This window comes from Herpailurus yagouaroundi, unplaced genomic scaffold (assembly GCF_014898765.1).
Source record: "Herpailurus yagouaroundi ecotype Mexico unplaced genomic scaffold, PumYag 67700, whole genome shotgun sequence".
Lineage (NCBI taxonomy): Eukaryota > Metazoa > Chordata > Mammalia > Carnivora > Felidae > Herpailurus > Herpailurus yagouaroundi.
Window position 1 is genome coordinate 8,080,500 of NW_024420499.1, and position 20,965 is coordinate 8,101,464.

Here is a 20,965-nt window from a genome sequence, read left to right on the forward strand (position 1 = left end):
CCCTGCTGTCAGTGCAGAGCCAGCCCGCTTTGGATCCTCTGTCCCCTTTCTGCCCCTCCCTGGTTCACATTCTCTCTCTCAAAAATAAATACTTAAAAAAAATTTTGCAATAGTTTCATACAAAAACCCAGATTCCATCTGATAAGTCTTCAAGCCATATGGAAGAATCATATTGGCTATTTGGCAAGTACATGCAGGTCTATTATAGGCCAAAAATACAGAGGAGAGACATCAAATACATTCAAAATGAGACAAGAGACCAGAAAAGTTATTGTGTTTTAACTTTAATAACACACTCAAAATTTTAACACAAGAAGGATTCACTATTTTAATTACCATTTAAACACAATTATAAAGAACAAAAGGCTGAACACATTTATGAACAAAGTACAACATCTATCTTTAGATTTGTGAGCTGCACAAAAACATTTAAAGTATACAGCATATGAAGTCACTGAATCACAGGGCTAGAAGAAAACCCCACAGTTTAATTGCTGAACTACAATCAGATTGATCTTGACACTGAATATTTTTTCTCATGTGATGGTCATTTTGGCTCATCCACTAACCACATAGATGTCAACCACACGGCTTTGCAAATGTGGAATGGCAATTTATAGCTAAGATGAAGTAAAACAGATAACCAGAATAAAATCAGTTCCCTTAGTCACTGTTTTATATTTTCAAAATGCATACTTAAAATATTAATATGAGATAAATTTTCACAAAACTCACATTACATGTACGAAAACTACAAATCGATACAGCAAGAATAGAGGCATATGGAGCCTCTGGCTTTAACCTCACACACTGGTCAAAATACTTAGAAATTCAAAGGATATGAGGTCACAATAAAGAGTGGAAAGCCTTAAGACAATTTAACACACTCATTGTAAAGTTCACCAAACTGAAGACCAAGGCAAATGAACCATAACAGTCCATGTGTGCTTTTGAAAATGACAGTAACTACCATAGTTGTGAGAAATGCAGGTTGACCGCTTTAGGAGAATTTAACCTTCAAATAAGCAATGCAAAATTTCCCATTATAGGTGAATAAAAGTGAAAGCATGTAAAATGTTCAAGAGAAGTTACTTTTGTAAGTCAGGATGCCTTATGCTGAGGCTTTTGAATAAAGGAACACCACAAATAGAACAGTGAACACAAATTAGTACAAGTCAAGATAATAGTTATATAGAAGGTAAATTTTCTTGATACACAAAATCTGTTTTAATGAACTTTTCAGTAATGAACTTTAAATGAAGTGCATTAGCTCCAAACACAAGATGAACATGAAACCACTTAATAACTTTAAAGCTTATGTAATATTCTTGTCGAAAAACAGGTATTAAAATTACCAACAAAATGACAGAGTATCTTTAACGCAGTGCCTTCGTTATAACCTGTAACCAATTCATCTGCCAACTTTTAAGAAGTATTAGTTGGGCTATAAATTTTGTGCAAGTAGACTTCTACCTTATTGTTACCCAAGTTACAGATATCCAAGATACCAACGATGTGCACTTTATCCAGTTTAGTTACAGCTTTGATAATATCACCTGAAAGTAAAAAGCAGATGGTATTGTAAAATACTTAAATATTTACTTGGATTTAGTATCACATAAGCTGACTTTTTTCTTATTGTAACATTAACACTGTCCCTCATCTTCTCTCTCTTCCCTCCAATTTATCACACAGTCATCAAAGTTACGTTATGCTAACTTCTGCACACAACAGTGAATATATCAAACAGATGCCACTAATAATGTCAAGATACAGGCTGGTATTCCAAAGTCATATTTAGTTATTTACTTGTTAAATTTTTTTTGGTAAAGTCAGTCTACATGTTTTCAAGGTTATTTATATGGTGCCAAGTCAACAACTTATTGTTACACTTCAAGGAAGTACAAAAATAATTTTTTCTATTTTGAAACATAATTATCAATTACTTACAAAACTTATAAGACATAAAGCAAAATACATATATGAAATTGAAGTTTCTTTTAAACTATATTTCCTTTGGGGGCACCTGGGTGGCTCAGTCAGTTAAGCGACTGACTCTTGATTTCGGCTCAGGTCATGATCTCATGGTTCATGGGTTCCAGCCCTGCGTCGGGCTCTGTGCTGGCAGTGCAGGGCCTGCTTGAGATTCTCTCCCTCTGCCCCTACCTCACTTGCTCTCTCTCTTGAAATAAATAAACTTAAAAAAATAAAAGAGATCTGGTTTGAAACTTAGCTTATTAAAAAAATAATAAGGTATATTTTCCTTTGAAGTAGCTTTATTGACTAACACTTAGCATTGGATACTCTCAAGAAGCTTTATCAAAAATGGGTCAGGTGAGTGACACTGCTATAAATGGCAGAGTAGGCAATTTCAGGGCTGGGTCCCTCAACTAAAGCAACTCACAGGCTGGCAAAAACTCTCAGATCAACTTCTGCAGAACTCTGGAATCTATACACAAACTTAAAATGATGGGGGAAGGATTAATAAAGAAAGAGCTGCTGCACTGTGGTAAGAATGTGCTGCGGTACTTTACGTTGCCCACCTACTACCTGTATCAGCAGCAGCCATGAAGATGGCAGCTGGCACGCCTGGTGCTGGCTGCTAGTACCAGATAGTGCGATGCAGAACTTATTCTCAAAGATGTAGTTGTGTGTTTTGCCCTGTAAGGCAGCTCGCTCAAGGAGACATGAGGGCTTGCTTTCATTTCATCTGATTTGGAGCATTCCCATGACTGGGGTAGCTTCCCCAGTGGCTTTTGTTGAAAACACATTAAGACAAAAACATTAGCCAGACTAAAAAAGCTGGGGAGGAAGGGGTTGGGGAAAAGATATGTGGGGGAAATAAGAGCTTTTAAACGCTTCTGTATACACTGGGGCATCAAGAAGGCTATATGTACACTCAGTGCTGGACACATGCTCAGAAAAGACCTGATAAAAACTCTAATTGTTCACCTCTGGCTGATCATCAGGCTCCGCACAGCAGGAAGCGAAAGCTAAGACAGAGTTGTAAACAGCCTGGGTAAGCACTGAAGGGGTGCTGTGACACAGATCCAACTGCAAAAACTGGAGATAATTTTTTCCTTGGTTTCCTTTCTCGCTTCCAGGTGTTTAAGGAAACTCTTTCAAAACACTATCTGACAGCTACTAAGCTAATGGATCACAGACTTCAGTGGCTAGATAAAGACTTGATTTTAAATATGAAAAAATGAAATCATTTAGAGGTTAAGTAACTTAAGCAAAGTCACATGGTGATTCTAATGTACACAGTCTGGCTTTGAGGCATGTGATCTTAACCTTTGTATACTAGGGTTACATCTCTGAAATTGTGCCTCAGGGCACGTGTGTGGCTCAGTAGGTTAAACACCCGACTCTTGGTTTCGGCTCAGGTCATGATCTCATAGGTCCCTGAGATCCAGCCTTGTGTTGGGCTCTGTGCTGATGGGAGTGGAGCCTGCTTGGGATTCTCTTCCCCTTTCTCTCATGCCCCTACCCTATTCATGCGCACACGCACGCTCTCTCAAAATAAATAAACATTAAAAAAAAACACCTGTGCCTAAAAGCCAGTGTTGGATCTAGGTTTTGTGGGACCTGAAGGGCATGCTGTTTATGAAAAATAATATAAAATACAAAAGAGTACCAAAGCAAGTGAGGGCTTTTCAAGCCTAGGCTTCAAGAGCTTCACAATTAATTTTTTTAATGTTTATTTTTGAGAAGGAGGGAGGAAGGGAGAGGGAGAGGGAGAAAATGTGAGTGGGGGAGGGGCAGAGAGAGGGAGACACAGAATCTGAAGCAGGCTCCAAGCTGTTAGTACAGACCCCGATGTGGGGCTCAAACTCATGAACAGCAAGATCACGACCTGAGCCGAAGTCAGATGCTTAACCGATTGAGCAACCCAGGTGCCCCATGAGCTTCACAATTAAAGCCACCTCTGCTAGACATGTCACAAAATCTGATGAATGATTTAAAACTGTGCAAGTTCACTAATGCACAATGAGTATAATAACAACTGCTGCTACTGTATAACTTTCTTCTTCTTTGAAGGGGATGGACTTTAACCTAGATGCTTTGGAAAGATTTTGGGATGTCAAGATTTGATGCCAACAGAAACAACCCAAACCTTAATAATTCTAGTTGTTATCATATATTGACGTTTATAAATAATGACTTACAGAGTGCCTGAAACACGAAGTCTAAGTAAATCTACTGTTTAGGTGAGGGGCTCTGCCTACTTGTGTTAATACTTTGAGCAAATGACAACCTCTCAATCTGTTCATCTGGTACTACATCACAGAATGTTGTGAGGACTAAATAGACTGTAAAGCACTTAGGATGGTGGGTGATGCACAGCAAGCACTCAAATTATCATCAACAATCAGTCTCTACTTAAGAAAACCTAGTATGAAATGAGGATGTTATTATTTACATCACATAGAGATTCTTTTTTTTTTTTAACGTTTTTATTTATTATTTTTGGGACAGAGAGAGACAGAGCATGAACGGGGGAGGGGCAGAGAGAGAGGGAGACACAGAATTGGAAACAGGCTCCAGGCTCTGAGCCATCAGCCCAGAGCCCGACGCGGGGCTCGAACTCACGGACCGCGAGATCGTGACCTGGCTGAAGTTGGACGCTTAACCGACTGCGCCACCCAGGCGCCCCCATAGAGATTCTTTTAAAAGGACTACAGATTTTTACCTAAAAAATGAGTTTTTCTAAATTTCACTTTAAATTGTTAGTACTGTTTACAAAAATTGTACACTTTTAGAAATGTCACGAATACAAAAAAGTGAGAAAAAGGCAGTGGAGTGTTCACTCCATTTTCTTATGGGTGATCACGTGGGAAGACAAAGTGTCCTGGCATCTCTTGTTGCTAGGATGGGATCATGTAGGTAAGCTCTGGGAAATGAGAATGTGAGTAGAAATGATATGTCACTTCCACTCCAATGTAATTAAAAGCTAGTGTCTCCATCTCTTCCTTCCTCTGCCTAGACAACCCTAGAAGCTACTTGTTCCTGCTGAAGCTGCAACAAGATGTAAGCAGACTGGATTCATGAATCACTGCTGAGAAGAAAGCTAATGTCTGATTGCATCAGACTCAACTTGAGCAAGAAACAAACATTTATTGTGTTAAGTCACAGAGACTTTGAAGTGGCTTTGTAACTGCAAAACCACCTAACCTATCTTGTAATACAGTACAGTATTCTTGCCTGTAAAAATAATATGGGAAACCCTGATTACATAGGGAATAATAAAATTGGTATTTTTACATGTGTTAAAGCTCTTCCATATCGTGTTTCTGAAATGTTTATCAATGGAGAAGTTAACTCATGCTTTCAAATAGGAAGAAGGTGTGTATGTATGTGCATATATATATGAAATGTTTATGTGCATTACATACACACTTTCTTCCTATTTGAAAGCATTGAGTTAACTTCTCCATTGATAAACATTTCAGAAACATGATATGGAAGAGCTTTAACACACACACACACACACACACACACACACACACACACACACACACATATATCCTTGTAGCTCATAGTTAAAGATGATACCAATTAGGACATTATAGCAGTAAGCATTATTAAACACATGATTTGGGAAATAGAGGTAATTACTTGGAAAAAAATAAAGCTAGGTCCATTATTTCACTTTCCATACCAAAATAAATTCCAAATGGATTAAAATTTTAAACTATAAAAATGAAGACATATTAACAACAAAACCCTAAACAACCCAATTCAAAATGGTCAAAGGACTTGAATATACACTTCTCCAAAGAATATATGGCCACTGAGCATATTAAAATATGCCCAACATCATTCATAATTAGAGAAATGCAAATCAGAACCAAAATGAGACACCACTTTAGGATGGCTGTTATTAAAAAACAAAACAAAACAAAAAACAGGGGCATCTGACTTCAGCTCATGATCTCACAGTGTGTGGGTTTGAGCCCTGCATTAGGCTCTCTGCTGTCAGTGCAGAGCCCACTTTGGATCCTGTTTCCCTCCCTCTCTCTCTCTTTCTCCCCCTCCCACACATGTGTTTTCTCTCTCAAAAAAAAAAAAACACATTAAAAAAATAAAAAAAACCAGAAAATAACAAATATTGGTGAGGATGTAGAGAAATTGGGATCTGTATGCATTGCTGGTGGGAATGTAAAATCGTGCAGCTGGTGTGGAAAATGGTTTGGTGGTTCCTCAAAAAGTTAAATACAGAATTACCATATAACTCAGCAATTCCAATCCTAAATATGTTCCTAAAAGAACTCAAAGCAGGGATTCAGATACTTATACACCAATATCCATAGCAGAATTATTCACAATAATTATTCATAATAGCCAAGAGGTAGAAACAACCCAAATGTCCATCAATAGATGAATGGATAAACAAAATGTGGTATATAGACACAATGAAATATTCTTCAGCTATAAAAAGGAATGAAATTCTGATATTACACACATGGATATTACATTCTGTATATTACAACATGGATGACCAAGTGACATAGGTCAGACTCGCAAAGACTATATGATTCCACTTATATGAGGCACCTAGAATAGACAAATTCATAGAGACAGAAAGTAAAATAGAGGTTACCAAGGGCTGGGAAGAGGGGGGCAATGAAGAGTTACTATTTAATGGTACCAGAATTTCTGTTTGGGATGATAAAAAACTTCTAAAAATGGATAATGATGATGATTGCACAACACTGTCAGTGTACTTAATGTCACTGAATTGTACAATTAAAAAATGGTTAAAGTGGTAAATTTTATGTAAATTTTGCCATAATAAAGATTATATGAGTACAAAAATGAAATTATAGAAGTACCAAAACCCACAGTGAATTAAAAAAATAATCTTGGACTAAGTAATGCCTTTCTGAGTATGACATAAAACCAGCAGTCACAAAAATAAAAGATTGATATATTTGAGTATATAAAAATAAAATTACTTAAAATACCAAAAGAAGCCTCCCACTGAACAAATTTAGTCAAAATGTGTAAAATTATTTGCAACACACAATAAAGGGTTAACTCTAATATACAAAGAAAACCTACAAATTAATAAGAAAAAGAACACTCACAGAAAAATGGAAAAATAAAACTAGCATACAAAATTCATAGAAAGAAGAAATATAACTGACAAACATTATGAAGATATTCAAGCTTAGAAATAAGCAAATGAAAACAATGATAATAATAACTTTTTGCCATCAGTCTGCCAAAGACTAACAAGAACAATAATACCTAGCATTTCTAAGGGTGTGAGTAAAGTGGCACTCTTGCCTTTGGTAAAAGTGTAAATTGGCATAAACTTTTTGGATGACAATATCTACAAAAATTTTAATGCCTACATCTTTTGAGTCAGTGATTTCTCTTCCAAGAATTCATCTTACAGATATGTATGTAAGTACACAAAGATTATATATACATACACACAGAAAGATAGATAGATACTCACTGCAGTACTCTTTGCTAAGAGCCAAAATATTTGGAAACAATCTCAATGTTCATCACTAGGGGATTAAGTAAATTTTGGTACATCCACGCAGTGATGTATTTATAGGTATTAAAATGAATGAAGTATCTCTCTATATACTAAATATGAAAGATATCCAAGATATATTGTCAAGAGGAAAAAGGTGGTTATGGAACTATATGTTTACTATAATTCCATTTATGTGTATTTCCTTAAGACTGTGTGTGTGGGTGATCAAGTGAGATTTATTCCTGGGATGCAAGGGTGGTTCAACATTTGCAAATCAATCAACGTGATGCATCACATCAATAAGAGAAAGGGCAAGAACCATATGACCATTTCAACAGACACAGAAAAAGCATTTGACGAAGCACAACATCCATTCATGATTTAAAAAAACTCTCAACAAAGTAGGTTTAGAAGGAACCTCAACATAAATGCCATATATGAAAAACCCACAGCTAACATAATCCTTAATGAGGAAAAAACTGAGAGCTTTTCCCCTAAGGTCAGAAACAAGAGAAGGATGTCCACCCTCACCACTTCTATTCAACATAGTACTAGAAGTTCTACCCACAGTAATCAGACAACAAAAAGAAATGAAAGGCAACCAAATTGGTAAGGAGGAAGTAAAACATTCGGTATTTGCAGATGACATGATACTATACGTAGAAAACCTACTAGAACTGATAAATGAATCGCAGGATACAAAATCAGTGTGCAGAAATCTGTTGCATTTCTATACAGTAATAATGAAAGCAGCAGAAAGAGAAATTAAGAAGACAATCTCATTACAATTACACCCAAAATAATAACGATACCTAGGAATAAACCTAACCAAAGAGGTGAAAGACCTGTACTCTGAAAACTATAGAACACTGATAAAAGAAATTGAAGCCAACACAAAGAAATGGAAAGACATTCCATGCTCATGGATTAGAATACTGTTAAAATGTTTATACTACCCAAAGTAATCTACACATTTAATGCAATCTCTACCAAAACACCAATAGAATTTTTCACAAAACTAGATGAAAGAATCCTAAAATTTATATGGAACTGCAAAAGATCCAGAACAGCCAAAGCAATTTTGGAAAAGGAAAGCAAAGCTGGAGGCATCACAATTCCAGACTTCAAGTTATATCGCAAAGATGTAGTATTCAACACAGTATGGTACTGGCACAAAAATAGACACACAGATCAACAGAACAGAACAGAAAACCCAGAAATGAACCCACAACTATATGGTCAATTAATCTTTGACAAAACAGGAAAGAATATCCAATGAGATAGAGACAATGTCTTAAACAAATGGTGCTGGGAAAACTGGACAGCTACATGCAAAAGAATGAGCTTGGACCACTTTCTTATACCATACACACAAATAAACTCAATATAGATTAAAGGCCTAAATGGGAGACCTGAAATCATAAAAATCCTAGAAAAGAGCTCAGGTAGTAATGTCCTGACATGGGCCATAGCAACATATTTCTAGATATGTCTCTTGTGGCAAGGGAAACGAAAGCAAAAATAAACTACTGGAACTACATTAAAATAGAAAGTTTACACACAACAAAGGAAACAACAAAACCAAAAAAGCAATCTACTGAATGGGGAAAAGACATTTGCAAATGACATATCCAATAAAGGGTTAGTATCCAAAATATATAAAGAACGTATAAAACTCGACAGCCAAAACTCAAATAATCCAATAAAAAATGTACAGAGGACATGAATTGACGTTTCTCCAAAGAATACCTATAGATGGCCAACAGACACATGTAAAGATGCTCACCATCACTCATCATCAGGGAAATGCAAATCAAAAGTACAATGAGATATCACCTTACATCTGTCAGAATGGCTAAAATCAACAACACAAGAAACAACAGGTGTTGGTAAGAATGTGGAGAAAAAGAATCCTTTTGTACTGTTGGTGGGAATGCAAACTGGTGCAGCCACTCTGGAAAACAGTATGGAGGTTCCCCAAAAAGTTAAAAATAGATCTACCCTACGATCCAGTAATTGCACTACTGGGTATTTACACAAAAAATTGAAAAACATTAATTCAAAGGGATATATGCACTCCTATGTTTACTGCAGCATTATTTACACTAGCCAAATTATGGAAGCAGCCCAAGTGTCCATGGATAGATGAATGGATAAAGATGTGGTATATATGTACAATGGAATATTACTGAGTTGTAAAAAAAGAATGAAATCTTGCCATGTGCAGCGACATGGATGGAGCTAGAGAGTAAAATGCTAAGTGAAATAAATCAGTCAGAGAAAGACAAATATCATACGATTCCACTCATACGAGGAATTTAAGAACCAAAGCAAAGGAGCAAAGGAAAAAAAGAGACAAGCCAAGAAACAGACTCTTTTAACTACAAAGAACAAAATGATGGTTACCAGAGGGGAAGTGGTTGGGGGGATGGATGAAATAGGTGATGGGAGATTAACGAGTGAACTTGTCATGAGGAGCACCAGGTGATGTATGGGATAGTTGAATCACTATATTGTACACCTGAAACTCATAGAACACTCTGCTAGCTATACTGACTTTAAAAAAAGTGTGGGGTGGGAGAAATATATACTGTTATATGTAAAAATAATATTTTAAAGAATTCAAAGAATACTGATTATCTCTAGAGAGGAGATGAGTGAGTTGGCAGCAGGGGATGGGCCTGCCTACGCAGGGAGGAGAACTTTCACTTTTACCCTATAACTTTGTGTGCTGTTTGAATTTTTGAATTGTGATCATATATAGCTTGTATAGTAAAAAAGAAAACAGGCTATAGAAATGTTTAAAAGGTGATACAAATGTTATACTATTAGCATTTCATTATTCTGTACTTATTTTTATCTTTCAGTTTGGAGTTATGGAAAGAACGAAAATATTTTGAAGCTGACAGATCTGAGCTGAAATGATAGCTGTTACCCATGCTGGTGAATCTCTCTGTTTTTCATTCTAGCCATCTATAAATAGGGGATAATAATATTTACCTTTCAAGGCTCTTAGTAGGATTATTTGTAACTTATGTAAAATGCCCAGGCACAATGCTTGGCACAGAGCTAAATGGATACTATTATTATTAATAATTGTCATGAAAAACATGACATATTCTACTTGAAACAAATCAGATTGCTTTTTTTTTAAATATCAAAATTCTATTTTTTTATTTTTTATTTATTTTTTGAGAGAGAGAGCAGGAGAGGGGCAGAGAGAAAGTGGGAGAGACAGAATTCCAAGCAAGCTCTGTGCTGTTGGCACAGACCCGACACAGGGCTTGAACTCACAAACTGTGAGATCACGACCTAGCCGATATCAAGAGTTGGACACTTAACCAACTGAGCCACCCAGGTGCCCCATTTTTTTATTTTTCATTTTTTTTAGTTAGATTGCTTTTGATTTTCTTGCCCTTCATGTCTCAAGTATTAACTGCTTTGGCAGAAGGGTACCAGGTTTTTTCATTTGACCATGTTAGTAACTTCTGGAGAAAAACTGGCACTAGCAACTAGTAAGTAGCTGAGAATTTTGCCTTGATATTTCATGCCAATAATAACATACATATAGCAGAAGAAATTTAATGGAAGTAGATGTTGTATGAAGTAAGAAAATGAGTATATAAATATTTAAACCATGTATTAGGGCACTAATTAAGAAATCTGGAATTTCTGGAAATCTAAAGAGCTGCATTGTAGGAAGCAATACTGCAAGTCAACTAATAAACTATTTCTAAAAATGAACTGAAAAAAAAATAAGACTCTTGTCAAATCAGATATTCAAGCTCAGTTTGCAGTAACCATTATTGCCAAGAGTTACTTCATCAAAAGGCATAGCTCATAAGACTTGTTGAAAAACAATATACACTCAAGAGTTTCATCAGCTTACAAAGACCCACCGCAAAATCCCCAGATAATAATGGCTGTCTTAGAAGCTCTTTTAAATGTAATATCCTTATAAGCTCAGTGAAAACTGCTAGCAACTTTACTACATGCTTAGGAAGTACAAATGACAACAGGAAGTAGATAATTATACTGGACACATAATTTCACAGGAATAGAGAAGTAATTTAAAGTTCAGTTTGTTATGTAGCAGCCTAAACAATTGGCTGGTTGAAGGGTTTCACTATTGGGATTACATAAGCTAGCAGTCCTCAAGGAATCTATTGCATAGCACATGAATAACTAAACATTTATAAGAAAAAACAACCACACTATATTATGCTATGGAGGTATTAAAATTTCAGGCAATTGTAAGGTGAAAGGACAAATCATCTCACCTGAGTTAAAATAAGAGCTGAATTTGTACTGCTCCATGTGCATACCACTTAAATCTAATGAACACTTACATTTAGAAATCTAGTATAAGAGAAAATTCTTAATGTATGCCTGGAATAAAAACCATTAATTTATATAATTTTATTTAAAAATATATTCTTGGGGCTCCTGGGTGGCTCAGTCAGTTAAGTGTTCAACGTCGGCTCAGGTCATGATCTCATGGTCTGTGAGTTCGAGCCCTACATCAGGCTCTGTGCTGATAGTTTGGTGCCTGGATCCTGCTTCAGATTCTGTGTGTCTCTCTCTGCCCCTCCTCTGCTCATGTTCTGATTCTCTCTCTCTCTCAAAAATGAATAAACATTAAAAAATTAAAAAAATATGGGGAATCTGGGTGGCTCAGTCACCCAGTTGACAGTCACCCAGTTCAACAGTCACCCAGTTAAACAGTTAAGCGTTCAACTTTGGCTCAGGTCATGATCTTGTGTTCATGAGTTCTAGCCCCGCATTGGGCTCTGTGCTGACAGCTCAGAGCCTGAAGCCTGCTTTGGATTCTGTGTGTCCCTCTCTCTTTCTGCCCCTACCCTGCTCGTATTCTTGCTCTCTCTCTCTCAAAAATAAAAAAAACATTAAAAAAATTTAAAAAAATAAAAAAAATACTCTCATATATAAGTCTTGGGGTACCTTTGCCAAATAACCCTTTAAATTATATTAAATGTTAAGGCTGTAACTGGTTACATGGTAACATCTTAAGATTGGAACTGTTTACAATATTAATTTTGTTTTTGGGGTGAAAGGAATACTGAGATGCTCTTACCTGCAAGTGCTCTTGGCAGTCTGTCATTGCCAGGTGTTTCCTGCGGATACACACAGCTGTAGTTCATGCAGGTTAGTAATGTGTCGATTTGAGATGTACGGAGATCTTCTGGAGAATACATGGGCAGGAATGCAACATCGATTGCTATCTCATGGTTCAGTCCTGTTATAGAAAAACCACAGTTTGTTAAAAGTGGGTTAATACATGAAGCTAATGAGGCCAGGTTTGCTGGTTTCATCCTGACATGTGCCAAACAGCTTCACACCTATAAAATCATGATTTCAAATCTAGGAACTAAACCCTTTGCTGTGCAAAACTTTACAAATACATGCTACTGGTTGACAGATAAACAGTGCAGTTTATCACCACTGCTGAAAATAACTATCCAAAATGTTTTACCTACTGATAGAAGGTTACAATTTTAATATCCAGAGGATGGCCTGGTCACATAAATGAAGACATGTAGAACACTTTCTTGGTTATTATGTGAGGGGCCATTACAAGATAGAACAATTCAGAGATAACTACTGGTTCCGTTACTGCCATTTGGACTTAGGGATGTATGACTCAAACAAAGCCAGGATGGTAGTGACAGGGTCCCATGTGTCCTCAATTATACATTACAAACTTCAATTACTCACAGAGGTCTAGAACAGGGGTCAGCAAATTATAACCTGGGGGGTCAAATCTTGCTTGCACCAGGCTTTGTACAACCCATGAGCTCAGAATGTTTTGTTTTTAATCTTAAATGGTTGAAAAAAATCAACAGAATATTTTGTGACACATGAAAATTATATGCAATTCAAATTTCAGTGTCTATAAATATTTATCCCCAAAGAGCATGCACATTCATTTATATATTGTCTATGGCTGCTTTCACACTAAAACAGCAGAACTAAGTAGTTCAGACAGATGCTGTATGACCTGCAAAGCCTCAAACATTTACTACTTGGCCCTTTACAGGACAAATTTATTCCCTTGTACAGAACACACTTAAGGTTATCTTTTGGTTTTAGGATCTTATCTTTTAACAAATAGTACAGTATTAAGAGATGTAATCCTCTCTTCTGAGTCCATTGCTCATGCCATGCTTAAAATGGACAGGCTATTTGGTCTCATAACACAACTTTGGTTTCATACTTTTACAAAAAGTATAATCAATTCACCACCTTCACATCTGATATTCACCAGTTATTTTAACCAAAATCTGGGAATATGTATACTTCCAGTGCTATTAGGAGAGTAGTATTTCTCAATCTTAATTCCACTGTTGCATACTTCACAAGCTGGACACACTGTTGTCATTGGCTCTAGTGTAGCTGTGAGTCTCCCTTAGGTAGGTAAGAGAGACTGGATGGGCTGCTTCTCTGGAGTATGCCAGAATTTTAAGGAGTGTGGTAAGGTCTCCCCTCAGATGATTTTTTTTTTAATTTTTTAAATGTTTATTCATTTTTTTCTTTTTTATTTATTTTTATTTTATTTTTATTTTTTTTAATATATGAAATTTATTGTCAAATTGGTTTCCATACAACACCCAGCGCTCATCCCAAAAGGTGCCCTCCTAAATAACCATCACCCACCCTCTCCACCCTCCCACCCCCCCATCAACCCTCAGTTTGTTTTCAGTTTTTAACAGTCTCTTATGCTTTGGCTCTCTCCCACTCTAACCTCTTTTTTTTTTCCTTCCCCTCCCCCACGGGTTCCTGTTAAGTTTCTCAGGATCCACATAAGAGTGAAACCATATGGTATCTGTCTTTCTCTGTATGGCTTAATTCACTTAGCATCACACTCTCCAGTTCCATCCACGTTGCTACAAAAGGCCATATTTCATTCTTTCTCATTGCCACGTAGTATTCCATTGTGTATATAAACCACAATTTCTTTATCCATTCATCAGTTGATGGACATTTAGGCTCTTTCCATCATTTGGCTATTGTTGAGAGTGCTGCTATAAACATTGGGGTACAAGTGCCCCTATGCATCAGTACTCCTGAAATAAGCCATACAGAGAAAGACAGATACCATATGTTTTCACTCTTATGTGTATCCTGAAAAACTTAACAGAAACCCATGGGGGAGGGGAAGAAAAAAAAAGAGGTTAGAGTGGGAGAGAGCCAAAGCATAAGAGACTCTTAAAAACTGAGAAGAAACTGAGGGTTGATGGGGGGTGGGAGGGAGGGGAGGGTGGGTGATGGGTATTGAGGAGGGCACCTTTTGGGATGAGCACTGGGTGTTGTATGGAAACCAATTTGGCAATAAATTTCATATATTGAAAAAAAAATAAAGTCTGTCCTGGCTATTCAGGATCTTTAGTGGATCCATACAAACCTTGGAATTACTTGTTCTAGTTCTATGGAAAATGCCATTAAAATTTTGATGGGGATTGCATGGAATCTGTATATTGCTTTGGGTAGCATGGACATTTTAACAATATTAATTCTTCCAGTCTGTGAACACATAATATTTTTCCATTTGTTTGTATCATCTTCATTTTTTTCATCACTGTCTTATAGTTTTCAGTGTACAGGTCTTTTACCACCTTCATTAAATTTATTTTTAGGTATTTCATTCTTTTTGGTGCAATTGTGAATGTGATTACTTTCTTAATTTCTCTTTATGATAGTTGTTAGTGTATAGAAGAAATACTACACATCTCTGTATATTGATTTTGTATCCTGCATCTTTACTGAATTTGTTTTTTAGCTCTAACAGGTTTTTTTAAGTGGAAACATTGGGAATATATATATATCATGTCATCTGCACATAGTGACAGTTTTACTTCTTTTCCAATTTGGATGCCTTTTTTTTCTTGCCTTATTGCTATGGTTAGGACTTACAATAGTCTATTGAATAAAAGTGGTAAGAGAGGGCATCCTGGTCTTGTTCCTGATCTTATAGAAAATGCTTTTCAGTTTTTCACTGTTGAGTATGACATTAACAGTATTACTGAGATCACAAAATATTACAGGTAGCTCTTACACACTTTTTAAAAAAGTCTATTTTATACTTGCTAGTGAGTGAAAAATACCCTGTTCTTTTCTAGCCATGTAGATCTTGCACCAAGGTGGAGTTAGTAGATGCAAGGGGGGAAGAGGCAAAGAAAATAGCTCCTCTCCCTCCCAAATGCTTCCATACACCCCTGCCCATCACTTTTATTTATAGAATGAGCAATGCTCAGAGTAGATTTTGTGAGGAAACAAAATCACCATGCCTATATCCATACATTTATAATGTGGTTGTTTTCTTATTTTTGTTTGTTTGTTTGCCTCACAACCAAAATGTGGTCTTTTCCTGAAATTTCTCCCCATTAAAACATGATTCTGTTCTCACCAGAAATTAGGGTAAAATGAATCATTAAAATAAGTTACAACATATAATCATACACACACACACAATTTAGCTAGGTAATTAACCTGTATCTTTGTTGTGCATTAGGCTTAAAAACATGTGTTTCATATGGTAATTTTAGTAGTATGCAAACTAAAAAGAATTCCAGTTCATAATTTTCCATCATATCTTTAGAAAAACCTGAACTATATCTCCTAATTATTGCCTTTGAAATCTTGCTTTTCACAACAGTGACTGCCAATATCTCTTGTATTGAATTCATACCCATTTGTAATAATTGTGAACATATAATTGGAGTAGGTAGTTACAATCCCAAGTTACGATAAAAACAAAGTGGGATTTTTCAGAGGAATTTTTCAAATAAAAATTTGTATCTTACCAGTCCTTGATATCAACACTCAAAACAAGCATAGAAAATATTCTGACTTATTTCTGTCAGGGTCAGTCATAGGATTTTTTTCTGTAAAGCAGATGTAATTATTTAATTTTTAAAATTTGGAATAGCCTATAATTTGTTCTTTGCATGCTGTATTTTAGAACAAATAAGTCAGGAATGCTCGCTATATCTTGAATATTGTAATAGCTACTTACTGCTATTCTAATTATGTATTTGTATAAGTTTAGGGAAAGGAGATTTATTTTAGAAAATAAAAATACTAAGTCATTATACAGTTCTCAGTTTAGTCCTATTAACTGAATTTTCCTGTTGGCTTTGATTGATTCCTTTATTTTTCATGTGCAGTTAAATTTTTTATCCTTTTGTTATCAAGCATTATTATAGGAAGTTAAGTGTGTTCATCATCTGAATTTTGAAATAAAAAACTCTTTTGTAATACTGCAGTATTTTGAATTCTTGGTGAGTAAGTACATATTCAATTTCATCTTCTCTTACAACGGCAGTCTAGTATTTTACCTCATAATAAATTTTTGGTAAGTCTCTGGCTAGGTTTAAAAAGCTTAAGAAAGTAGTCTGGGAATAGGGTATGTTTCAAAAGCAGAAATGATATCTTTACCACATTGAAATCTTTCTGTTAGAACCCCCTTCGGCCTCAGCAAGGTTTTTTATGCTAGAATAATAATGAGCACCAAGGCATAGGCCACCTGCGAGGAAGCAATTCAGCAACCTTGGTAAACTCTGAAACCGAGTTGCTATCAGCTTGTCTGAGCTACCAGAACTGATAACAAGACAGTCTTGTTCCAGACCTTTTTTTTTTCTGATTCTGCCATATGTCTTCAGGTCCCAGGGTGTATTATTCAATTAAAATTTTATTTGACCAAAGTCCTCAGCACAGTATCTGGAATATATATAATAAGTGCTCAGTAATTATTTGCTGAATCAATGGATGTCATAATGTGTAGGGGAGAAATTATATTCTGCCTTAAAAATTAAATGTGTTAAATAAATTGTACATAAGTGATAAACTGACTTGATAGAAAACAAACAAGAATTTAAGGGGTTTTGTGGGTGATGTGCATTGAGGAGGGCACCCATTGGGATGAGCATTGGTTGTTGTGTGGAAACCAATTTGACAATAAATTTCATTAAAAAAAAATTGAAGGGGTCTGTCATCTGAGTTTAGTTCCCTCTTTGATTTCCATGTTATTTATATCTAAAAGGAGTATCATATATAATAAATTGTCTTCATGAAGCAGAGTTATATCCATGAAAAAGACTGCATTTTGTATTTGTTCAAGCTGCTTTTAGCAAAGATTAACAAAATTTTATTTTAAGCTTAAATTCCACCAATAGTGAGTGGTGGTCCCATATCTAACAGTTTTGAATTTGACTTAACTTGAATTTGTCACTGAATATAAAAGAAATATTTGTTTATTTAAGAGAGTTTAGAAAATACAGAAAAAGTATAAGGAAGGTAATTACAAATCTTCATAATCTAAGCAACAGAGAAAATAATATCAGTGTTTAATATTTTGCAGTAAAAGTTTATTTTGAAAATGAATTTAGTTTTCACTGTAATAACAATTATCTCTTGGACATTCAATTTATATTTTATAAGTGGTTTGATTCTTAAAGTTGACTAAACTATTCCTCCTTAATCTGTGCTTTTTTGTACTGAACGACTTAATTTGTTTGATTTATAAATAAGGTCCATTGTGTCTGTCTCATTGTGTCTTTAAAGGTCGAGAAAGCACAAACGCTGGTGTCCAAGGGAAAGCGAGAAAAACTATAAGCGATAGATGGGAAAGTCCTCTGTGGAGAGAGAAAAAGTTTGGCTTAATAGATCACTTGCATTATAGCTGTGTTCATCCTGAAAGTATTCCACGGAAATTTATTTTCGAGCAGAGAAAGTTTCTCACTGAGCAGTTTAATTCTCAGCCTGCAAAATACATACCACCAGAGGGAAGGCCTCCAAAACTTGAGGACTTTAAAAGCGCCCGAAGCCTTGGACATTTCGAAGTAACCATCCTAGGTAAGTCAAGTGCTATTTTCTTTGAAAATTATTAATTTAATATATTTTCAATATAGATGATACTATTTTGCTTTAAGAAATTATGCTCCCCCCCCTCCAAAAGAAATAATGTCCAAGGAACGCTCCTGCTTGGCTCAAACCAAAGGAATGGAGCACTGACTCTGGAATACATTAAGCTCTGTGGGCTTTTAAACATTGGCAAGTCCTAGGAAAGTATTTGGGCAGAAGAGAATGGGAACCAAGGGAACTTTCCTCACCCCTGACAACCTGACTACTTCTAAAACTGATTTTGTTCTTCTTTAGCCACCACGTTCTTGCTTGTGTTTTCTGCCTCTTTCTTGGTGTATCTGAACTATTGAAAGGTAAAATATAAGTTAAAGAAAAAAGGTACCAATCATACTAATCTAGAGAGGCTTCTATGAACAGAGATCTGTTTAGCCCCTGAAGAAAATAAAATTCTCAACTAACTCAGGTTGTAACAGAAAGAACCTACTTAAAAAACTTCCCTGGTCTGTAAGGGAAAATAAACTGATTTTTCTCAGGCAGTTGAAAACTGAGAAGTAGCTATAAAACTTACAGAAATTTAAAAGGCAACACTTTTTTTTTTAAGAGAACAAACTGATGGTTACCACAGAGAAGGTGGGTGAGGGGAATGGATTAAATAGGTAACAGGGATTAAGGAGGACATTTGTTTTGATGAGCACTGAGTGTTGTACAGAAGTGTCAAATCGCTGTTATACCCCTGAAACTGGTATTACACTGTATGTTCACTAACTTGAATTTATATAAAAACTTTTTAAAAAGTCAACACATTCTTAAAGTTACATTTAATTTTACATTTGTTTCCAATGAATGAAAAATGTACACACAAAAAAAAATTCCTAAATAAAATCTTAGCCAAAATAAGCTATTCTCATAGTTAACAACAAAAAAAAATTTATTTGTATTTGTATCTTAAGGGAAAGTCATGTTACCTTAAAATAAAAGAATGAGGAAAAGTCATTAGTAAATTAATGGCTGAAAGAAAATTCATTTCAAAGATTTTTGAATCTACAGCACTGGAATGCATTACCTTGACCTTTATCAAGATTCTTCCTCCTTTTTACTCTCTCCCACTCTCTCTTCTCTGCCTCTCACACATAAGTATGTGCATACATGTGATTGTGCATGTGTGAATAATCTATGAAAAGTAATGAATTTCCGCTGACTCTGTTAGACATGTCAGACCCAAGTTTCAAATTTTTTTTTTACTAGACTGCATTACTTGGTCTCTTTGTATCACTTAAAAGCAAGAATCAAATGTGAAGAGGGCAAATTTGTCATTCTGCCCAGTCATCTCTAATCTATATTAGAATTATGCTGTTTTATATCCTACCCATTTTCATGCTGTTTTATATCCTACCTGTTTTCAAGGACTTAAGGTGGTTTACAGGGATAAAATAAAAGGAAAAATAAGCCACAGATAGATAAAACAAAACAATGTTTAAAAGGAAACAGAAAAAGTATGTTTTATTAGGTATTTGCAAACAACTAAATTAGCATTTGGCAGTAATTTTTTGTGAGCTTTCTGGAAAGTGGAAATAAAGGGGATTCCTGATGAGGTATTTAATTTTAAAGTAAAAAGAAGTTTGGATATAATTTAGTCCTACCCCCTGGCTAGATAGAACCCAGGCCATGATTAGAAATCATGTCTCCTGAGTCTCTAAACATATCTTCTATTTCAGAGAAAACAAACACTCATATATAGGAAGCCTGTTATTTTTTTCCTCTATAAAACTCAAGTCTGAATTACCATATGAAGTTCTTGTGTAAATAGCACAGAATAACAAATGGATGGATATTTGCAACTATAGTTTTCCTTTTTAAAATGTGGAATTGCTCTTCAGATAATTGAGTCTGACATCAACCTTATAATATATAATCAGTATAATAGTCAAATCTTAGTAAGACATTTCTGTAAAGGAGTATATTTTCATCTTAATTATTACATAATCCAAGAATTTAGCTCTCTAATGGTTTAACTTAATACAGAAATGAAATCTAGAGAACTAATATAAATGATAGTGATACACTGATTCTTATGGAATCTTGGTAGGAGGGGGTAACCTATCAAAATCATTTGAGGGGCTCAGAAGAATCTCCAGGAAATAACAACAGCTAATGAGCTGATCAAAAAGGATTTAAATAATATAACAGAAAGTGAATTTAGAGTAATAGTCATAAAATTAATCGCTGGGCTTGAAAACAGTATAGAGGACAGCAGAGAATCTCTTGCCACAGAGATCAAGGGACTAAGAAACAGTCACGAGGAGCTGAAAAGCGCTTTAAACGAAATGAAAAACAAAATGGAAACCACCACGGCTCGGATTGAAGAGGCAGAGGAGAGAATAGGTGAACTAGAAGATAAAGTTATGGAAAAAGAGGAAGCTGAGAAAAAGAGAGATAAAAAAATCCAGGAGTATGAGGGGAAAATTAGAGAACTAAGTGATACACTAAAAAGAAATAATATACGCATCATTGGTATCCCAGAGGAGGAAGAGAGAGGGAAAGGTGCTGAAGGGGTACTTGAAGAAATCATAGCCGAGAACTTCCCTGAAGTGG

General features: G+C 35.5%; 1 protein-coding gene across 1 annotated transcript in view; it reads right to left on the bottom strand.

The window, feature by feature from the left end:
• Positions 1-268: 268 nt before the first annotated feature.
• RADX (RPA1 related single stranded DNA binding protein, X-linked) overlaps positions 269-20,965 on the bottom strand; it is a 102,375-nt gene continuing 81,678 nt past the window's right edge. The window contains exons 13-14 of the mRNA XM_040468379.1: positions 12,588-12,749; positions 269-1,556 (exon numbers count right to left, since the gene is read on the bottom strand). Of these exons, the coding sequence (XP_040324313.1) occupies positions 1,426-1,556; positions 12,588-12,749 (293 nt within the window). The 3' untranslated portion in view covers positions 269-1,425. The remainder of the gene's footprint in view (positions 1,557-12,587; positions 12,750-20,965) is intronic.